Source organism: Chelonoidis abingdonii, chromosome 2, assembly GCF_003597395.2.
Source record: "Chelonoidis abingdonii isolate Lonesome George chromosome 2, CheloAbing_2.0, whole genome shotgun sequence".
In the NCBI taxonomy this organism is placed as follows: Eukaryota; Metazoa; Chordata; order Testudines; family Testudinidae; genus Chelonoidis; species Chelonoidis abingdonii.
This window is the reverse complement of record NC_133770.1, coordinates 37,110,128-37,119,550: the sequence shown is the minus strand read 5'-3', so window position 1 is coordinate 37,119,550 and position 9,423 is coordinate 37,110,128. Positions and strand designations below refer to the sequence as shown.

Below are 9,423 nucleotides of genomic sequence, written 5' to 3'. Positions count from 1 at the left end.
CCAGTGGTGGTAGGAGCACTCGGGGCTGTGACTCCTAAGCTGGGTGAGTGGCTCCAACAGATCCCAGGAACAGCATCAGAGCTCTCTGTCCAGAAGAGTGCAGTGCTAGGAACAGCTAAGATACTGTGCAGAACCCTCAAACTCCCAGGCCTCTGGTAGAGGACCCGAGGTTAAGGAAGACACATACCACCCATAGGGGTGAGAGGGGAATTTTTTTTAATTTTTTTTTTATATATATATATATCCATTTTCTGTTTATTATTTGTTAGTTGTATTATAGTAGCACTTAGAGGACTCAACTGAGATTGGGGCTCCATCATGCTAGGCTCTGCATACGCACATAATAAGAAATGGTTTCCGTCCACCAAGACAGGCAAAGGGTGGGAGAAAGGCAGTATCATTCCCATTTTACATATGGGGAACCTGAAACACAGAGAGATGAAGTGACTTACCCAGGAGTGACTTACGCAGGAATTCTGTGGCAGAGCCTGGAATTTAACCCAGATATACTGAGTCCCAGTCAAATGCCTTAATCATAAGCCCATCCTCTCTTTCTTTGTGTTTTACATTCGAAATTCTGATATTTGTTTGCTGTTTTTGTTTGTTTGTTGGTTTTTTGTTTTTTTTTTCTGGAAGACTGGACAATTAGCAGGATCATAAAATCACTAGTGCTAGAAAGTAAAACCTGAGGAAATGAAGAATACGGATTTTTCATTAGACTGTTCAAAGCCTTGTCTACACTGCAAAATTTTGCTGCTTTAAAATATGCTGGCATAGTTAGAGGCAGAACTCCTCTACATGTAGGCACAGTTGTACCAGTAGAAAAGTGCTTGTAGTGGTATAAGTGCTTATTCTGATTTGACAAAACAAAATAAACTATGCCCGGATAAATTCTGGCTTAACTGCATCTGCACTGGGGCTCTTAATGGCATAACTGTATTGATTAAAAAAAATCACAGCTGTTACTGACATAGTTATGTTGATAAAACTTTTTAAGTGTAGGCCAGGCCTAAGACCTTGTTACTTGTTTCGTTTTTAACACCTGTTTAACTCAATTGCCTGAGCAAGAGTTGGGAAGAAAGATCTATTTATTAAACGCCCCTCCACCTCTTCAGTTAATGCTGGAAAAAGTTCCCATTGATGTGTCGGTTTTGCTTAAACCATTCATCGCAAAGGTAATATTGTGGAATTCACTGGTTTGTAAGTAGAGGTATGTTTTATTTGTATAGGGAACAGGGTTTGTGAGAGGACACAACATTATTTATGGTATGAAAAATTTCTGATAGTGGATTTAATGCTGCTTCAATCATTTTGACAAGGTGGCCCTGATGTTCAGATTAAGTGAAAGGTAATCTTTGTATGATTTCACTTCATTTCACTTCTTACTTCCTAGGGCAGAGAATTGAGGGAGCTCAGAGGAAGTGTAAGGACTTCCACTTAAGTGACTTCCACTTAAATAGGTAGAATATTTTTGCTTTTGATGAAAGACTCCTTAGATATTTTTCATTAAACAGTTTTTCTTTTGTAATTCCACTCATTTTGTTACCCCATTATTTCAAATTGGTGTGGATCTTATGTGTAGAGTGATGAATTTTGTACTGGAGAATTTGGCTTCTGCATCTCTGGTAGATCAACACAAAGACCCAGCTGTTTGTTCTCTTTACTCAGAATGGTTTAGGGCTCCATCTATTCTTACAAGTGAATGTTGGCCATGGTATGGAAATTGAAAAAGGATATGTATGGAGCGACACTCCAAAAGTGATGAAAACCGTATCTGCCAGCTGGTCACTTCTGCCTATCAGTTAAATGAGCTTGAGTATAACTGTCATCATTGCAGTTTGCAGGATCTGAGCAGCAAGAAAAAATACATAGGTGAAATATGACTAGGGGGAAAATAACTGATAAACATAATGACAAACTGAAATCAGAACATAGTTCTTACAAAAAGGCCAATTGATATAGCTTATTTTGTTTGTATTGTAGTTGAATATGCATGTGTGTCTATAGGAGTGTGATCATCTGCATTACGTTCTTTTCTTTCCTTTCTTCTTTCTCACAGTGCATGCCAATTAAAGGCCTTGGATTTGTTCTTGGAGCCTACAAATGCATTTGCAAGGCTGGATTCTATCATCCCAACATCTTTTCAGTGAACAGCTTTCAGAGTAAGTGCTTTTGCTTGAGTTTTTTAAAAAAAAAAAAGAAAAGAGAGAGAAAAAAATAGAAATTGCATTAATAATACAGGACTACTTTTTATCCTTGTCAGGGTTATACAGTAAATTCCCAGTGGTCTGGAACTCTAGGATTATAAAATCACTTAAGGAGTTTTAGCCCTTTGGTTTGTCATTTGTGATACTATTGAAGATCCTGTAAAACATGCCTACTTTAATCCTATTTGACTTGTAAATTAATTTTAAAAATATGAAAAGAATTCTTTGGTACCAGGGAATGAAGATTTCTGGCATCAGTATTTGTACACAGACTGTGAAGAAACAAATAAATATTTGTTTTCCCTTGTACTAGTGCAGAATTGATGCTTTAGTCACTGCCTCTTTGCATTTTTTAATTATCTTAATATTACCTGAGTTGTATAGGAAAATCCAAGCTATAATTTTGTGCAAAATGGTTATTAGAGATGGTTGGGGCTGAGAAACCGGTCACTTGTGTGATGTGCATAACATATGACTTCTACAGGCTTCCTGAAAATACGTGAGGTGAATGCTTGATATGTTACCCTGTTTTGCCACAAGGGGAGAGACTTGATGAATATCAGGAAAGCTGCTAATCAATTTATATACTCTGATTCTCAGAATGCACACTATTTTAAATGGTAGTGAGCCCATCATCTCATTTGCATGATGCTGAGGCCTGGTCTACACCCAAATTTTGTACTGGTGTACTATTTAGGTTAAGAGAGTAGTTATACCAGTCCAACTCCTAGTTTGAACACATTTATATTGTATGTAGGTGCCTTTTACTGACATGGCATGTTCCACTTCCTGTACAGAAATTGCTGTATAGATATAAAACACCTTTACACAGGTTTAACTGTCAACACTAGGGGATTGTACTGCTTTAGCTATGCTAGTATAGTTAAACTAACAGGACCTTTTGTGTGTAGACAAAGCCTGAAACTGGTTTAGTTTTCCCCTTGTAGTGTCTTAGTCATAGATGCTCAATTGCTTTTATTTCTTTAAAGCTACTAAAAAAAGAACAACCATGGCCTGAATATGGCATGAGTAGTACCCTATGGCCACGTCAATACTTAGAAGTTTACAGTGGCACAGCTCAATGAGTGACGGTAGCTGTGTCTCCTGCTGACACAGCACTGTGTACACAAGTACTTATGCTAGAAAAACTCATGTCACTCATGGGGGTGGTCTTTTCACATCCCTGAGCGATTTAAGTTTTACTGAGATAAGTGCTAGAGTAGACATGGCCTTAGGGAGTCTGAATAAATTTAACCATCCAATACATTCCATTTATACTTCTTTCTCAGTGGTTCCTCAAAATGTTACTTATGTTATATTTTTTCCCCTTGTTAACAATCTTTAGAGGAGAGACTCGTTCTCCTGTTTTTAAATATACCTGAAACCACTGGGACAAAACACCCAAATATGTAAGTGGTGCACATATGCATCGTGGATGGGTTGATTGCATTATTGAGTCTGAACTCTCAAGTGAACTGGAGGGTAGACTTCAAGGCTGCCAGGTTCAAAACATCCAGGTTCTTACTTCATATTTGTGTTGGTGTACAAGTGTGGTGGTATATGTTCACTTGAGTAAAAAGTAACAAGCACTGCAGAAGGAATAGCAACAGAATAGGGGCCCTTTTTAATGGTAGGAAAGGCTGAGATTCGCATGTCTGTTTGAAGCCATCCTGCACTTTGTAGGGGTATCCGCTGGGTCAGCCTATCAGTGGGTAATTAAATTGGTCAGTCCTGATATGGATCCACAAAGAGATCTCAGTCTTGGCTCATTACATTATATCATGTATGTATGTATGTGGTATAAATAGTTCAGTTTGTTGTTCCAAAGTTTGCATGATTCTTTTTATTTCACTGTTTCATTCATGTTGCGTGTCATAGTCAAGTGGTAATGAACTGATTTTCTCATTGGAGATAGGAGCAGACAAAGTACAACTTTGTGATACTTATTTCTCTCCAGGCTTTGCATGAATCTTATAATGGACTGAGAGTGATGCTTTGTTATTTCTGCCATGCAGAGTGAGTTGTTATGGAGATCAGGATTTAATTCCTTGAATGTGAATATGCAAAATAAATTCTATGATTTTATAAAAACAAATTCCCAAAACACACAAAAGAGAAGAATAATATATATTTAGGGATATCAACAACACTGATCACTAGTACCGGCATATGCTGAAACTTAATGGCCTACAAATTCAGTTCTCTGGGATCACTCTGAACTGCACTAAAACTGCTCTGAATTAACATGATGGAGCTTGAGTTTGAGAATGCTCTCTTCTTTATAAGAACTACTTTTATTCAGCTAGACTCAGCTCTGTCTGCCAAATCATGTCAAAAATGAACAGGGAGAGACAGCTAATGCCAGAAGTAAGGATGATTATCAAGTGACAGCACAAAAGACATTGATTCAAAGGCAACTTAGCCCTGTAATCTAAATGCAACAAAAATGAAACAAGGCTCAGGGAGTTACAACACACATTTGGAGAATGTTAGAGGCACTAGCCTTAAGATGAATTCCAGGTGTGAATCCTGTGAAGTCTGAGTGCTGTTATGATGGAAACTGTCTGACCTGAAAGTCAGCTAGCATAGATAGGCCGGTAAAGTCTGACAATAAGAGAGATATATCTGGGAGAAGTGTAAAAGAAAATGTTTCTAGAGCAAAAACATAAAAACTGAGAAGATTCTGAAGGGCCAAGATAAGATTTATAAATAGCAACAGAATTGCATAGTTATTGTGCCTTGATCTGCCTTAAGTCAAAACATTGACCTGAGTGGCATGTATGTTAGACTGAAGTATTTACAAATGATCTTGTTGGAATTCGGCACCACATTATAATGTGTTTAATGTTGTTGCTTCCTGGTCACCCAGGGTTACTGATGAATCCAGCAGGACCCTGAAACTTTGCACTTCTTTGATAAAGTGGTGACAGCTGCCTTTGATGGGAGTGGAGACCTGCACCTCAGCTAGTTCTTTGAAACATTTCTTCTTCGAGTCAGCGTCACTTTGGTCTGATTGAGCCCACTGTTCTTCATCCAAGGGCTGATCTCTTGCAAGCATTGGGATGTTTGTTATGTTGTTTTCAGAAAATGAGATCTTTAGCTGGGTATCATTAGCATAGCCCACATCCCGTCCAAGTGATCTCATGTAGACAGTGAAGACGCAGGAGACAAGATAGGTGCCTACAGGGACTCTAGGAGTGAGAGTTTTGGGGCAAAGGGGGAACGGCTGCCCATTACCTCTGAGTCCTACTGAAGAGGACTGATTTGAGCCATGATAGCACTAACCTGCCTACTCCAGCCAGTTAGCCATACCTTGTGGTTGGTCCGTTGAAAGCAGCAGAGCGGCTGAGTTGTACAAGCACTGAGCCAGTGACCGTTGTGAGGAGGAAATCATCTAGTAGTGCTAACTGGTCTGTCTCCATGCCAGGACCCAGGGTGAAGCCCATTTGTAAGATATCCAAGATGTTGGCAGATGTCATGCGTTGCTGGAGCTTGGTGTAGTCACTGCAAAATCAATGAGAAAACATAGCAATTAGAGGTTGGGTCAAGCTGGTAGTTGGAAAGGTTTTCTACGCCCAGTGTTGGATTTATGAAGATGAGGGGGACCATTCTGCTTTTCCCCTGGGGTTGGCTCACTCCTTTCTTAAATGAGATGTCACTCATTTGTAAAAAGCCTAATCTGAGATACTGTGCCCGAGAGCCCCGTATGGATTTCGATAATCTCTGAGAGAGTTTAATTCCAGTGAAATTAAAACAAACATATCTGACACACACACATTTCTGCTTCTATATAACGTTTGATAAAGGGAAACTGCCCCCATTTTCTCTTTCCAGCACTGAAAATTAATTAGCAAACACTAACAATAAATGGTCAAATTTTATTTAGTTTTATAATAGTCTTATAGTAGATAAAATAAAAATTTTAAAAATGTCCCCGAGGTTGTTGTGGGATAAATCTTTTATTTTCAGATTGTTCTTTGGATCTCCAAATCTTTGAGCCTAATATGTGTGTATGTATCTCTCTCTCTCTCTCTCTCTCTCTCTCTCTCTCACACACACACACACACACACAGTGGTCCCCCTTAAAAACTTTCAAAATTATAAATATAATTCTTCTGCCTAATTTCCCTTTTGTTGTCTGTTGTAATCACTTTGAAACTTGGGTCAGGGTTTGAGCTGCTCTGCAGCCCAGAAGGAGTGGGGGTGAAGGTGGCTTTAAGCCAGCTTTGTGTGCTCCCAAATCTAGGCTGCTGCTGCGAGAGCTGGTTTGGGCCTTGGAGTAACTTGGGTGGGCCTGGAGAGCTGCCTACATTAAAACAGCATGTCCCAGCTGCCTTGAATCTTTACAGTGCTACCTGCGGAAGTGGAGAAAGTGACTAGGGGCAGAGGCTATTCTAGATTGGATACTGACTGAGAGAATCTGGTTGAGAATTTGAAGGTGGAAGGCAGCTTGGGTGAACATGATCATGAAATGATAGATTTCTTGATTCTAAGGAATAGTAGGAGGGAAAACAGCAGAATAAAGGCAATGGACTTCAAGAAGGCAGATGGTAGCAAACTCAGAGAATTAGTAGGTTAAGATCCTGTGGGAAGCAAGTCTAAGGGAAAAGAGAATTCAGGAGAGTTGGCAGTTTTTTAAAGAGACATTTTTAAAAGCACAAGAGCAAATTATGCCAATGCACAGGGAAGATAGGAAATATGGTAAGAGATCACTCTGGCTTAACCAGGAGATCTTCAATGATGTGAAACTCAAAAAAGAGGTCATACAAAAAGTGGAAAGTAGGTCAGTTTATGAAGAATGGATAGAAAAAAAAACCTCAACACAAGCACGTAGGAACAAAGTTACAAAGACCAAGGCAAAAAAGAGATTAAACTATCTAGGGACATAAAGGATAACAAAAAAACCATTTAATAAATACATAGGAAGCAAAAGGAGAACCAAGGATAGGGTAGACCATTATTCAATGAGGAGGGAAAGACAATAATAGAAAATGCAGCAACCGGTGAAATGTTAAATGTCTGTTTTGTTTTAGTTTTCACCAAAAAATGTTAGCAGTGGTTGGACGACTAACATAGTGAACATCAATGTAAATGAGGTAGGATCTGAGGCCAAAAGAGGAAAAGAACAAGTTAAGAATTAGACAAGTTAGTTGTCTTCAGGTCAACAGGGCCTGACAAAATACTTCCTAGACTACTTAAGGAACTGCCTGAAAGATCTCTGAGCCATTAATGATTAGCATTGAGAACTCCTGCAGGGTGGGAGAGATCCCAGAGAACTGGAAAAGGGCAAATATAGTACCTATCTATAAAAAGTGGGATAGGTACAACCCAAGGGATTATAGACCAGTCATCTTAACTTTGGTATCGAGGAAGGTAATGGAGGAAATAATCAAACAATCAATTTATAAGCCCCTAGAAAAAAATAAGGTGATATGGAATTGTCAACATAGATTTGTCAAGAACAAATCATGTCAAGCCAAACTAATACCCTCCTTTGACAGAGTGACAAACCCTATGGATGGGGAGAGCAGTAGATTTGATACATTTTGACATTGGCAAGGTTTTTGATACTGTCTCACATGACAAACAAATATAGCCTAGACAAATCCGCTATAAGGTGGGTGCTCAACTGGTTGGAAAACTATACTCAGAGAGTGGTTATCAATGATTCACAGTCAGATTGGAAGAGCATATCAAGTGGGGTCCCTGAGGAATCTGTCTTGGGTCTGGTTCTGTCCAATATCTTCATAAATCATTTGAATAATGGCATAGAGAGTACACTTACAAAGTTTGCAGATGATACCAAACTATGAGGAATTGCAAGCACTTTGGAGAACAGAATTAGAATTAAAAATTATCTTGATAAATTGGAGAAATAGTGTGAAATAAATAGGATGAAATTCAACAGGGGCAAATGCAAAGTATCACATTTAGAAAGGAATAACCAATGGCATAAATACAAAATGAGAAATGACTGCCTAGGAAGGAGTACTGCAGAAAAGGATATGGGCATTATAGAGGGTCACAAACTAAATATGAGACAACAAAGTAACACTGTTGCAAAAAAAGTGATCATTTGGGGATGTATTATCGGGAGTGTTGTAAGCAAATTTATGAGAAGTAATTCTTCAGTTCTACTCAGCACTGATGAGGCCTCAGAAGGAGTGTCGTGTCCAGTTTTGCATACAATACTTCAGGAAAGATGTGGATAAGTTGGAGAAAAGCAACAAAAATGGTTGAAGATCTAGAAAACATGACCTATCAGAAAAGACTGAAAATATTGGTTTGTTTAGTCTGGAGAAGAGAAGACTGAGAAGGGAATAGAACAGTCTTCCAGTACATAAAAGGTTATCATAAAGAGAAGGGTGATAAATTGTTCTCCTTAACCACTGAGGACAGGACAAAAAATAATGGACTTAAATTGCAGCAAAGGAGATTTAGGTTAGACATTAGGAAAAACTTCGTAACTATAAGGGCAGTCTAGCACAAGAACAAATTACCTAGGAAGATTGTGGAATTGTCATCATTGGAAGTTTTTAAAAACAAGTTAGACAAACCCTGTATCAGAGATGGTCTAAATCAGTGATCGACAGCCTGCAGCCCACGCTGTTTCCTGGAGCTCCCATTGGCCAGGAATGGTGAACCGTGGCCACTGGGAGCTGTGGGCAGCCGTGCCTGTGGATGGTCAATGTAAACAAACTGTCTTGCGGCCCACCAGTGGATTACCTTGACAGGCCACAGGTTGCCTATCACTGATCTAAATAATACTTAGTCCCACCTCGTTGCAGGGGACTGGACTAGATGACCTATTAAGCTCCCTTCCAGTCCTACATTTCTATGAGTTTATGCTGGGGATCTGTCTACTCCACCCTATGGTTGCCAGTTTTGATTGGATGTATTCCTGGAGGTTTTCTCACATGACATAATCTTTAATAAAAGATTAAACTTTATTTCCTGGAGACTCCAAGAGAATCCTGGAGGGTTGGCATCCTTACTCCACCCCTTATATTCACCTCCTGCTGACATGTCCCTTATGTTAGTGCTTCTGGCAGGGGACTTTGTCATAAGTAGATAGGTAAGGTAAGGGTTAATTTTCTTTTACCTGTAAAGGGTGAACAAAGGGGGAACCAAACACCTGACCAGAGGACCAATCAGAGAACTGGATTTTTTTAAAAGTCAGGGGCGGGAATTTGTGTACTCAGGGTCTTTTTGTTTT

General features: G+C 39.3%; 1 protein-coding gene across 1 annotated transcript in view; it reads left to right on the top strand.

Annotated features, from left to right (window-relative positions):
* Positions 1-9,423, top strand: part of GPR158 (G protein-coupled receptor 158) — a 321,268-nt gene that overhangs the window by 154,774 nt on the left and 157,071 nt on the right. Inside the window, exon 3 of the mRNA XM_032775690.2 lies at positions 2,060-2,162. Coding sequence (XP_032631581.1) covers positions 2,060-2,162 — 103 coding nt within the window. The remainder of the gene's footprint in view (positions 1-2,059; positions 2,163-9,423) is intronic.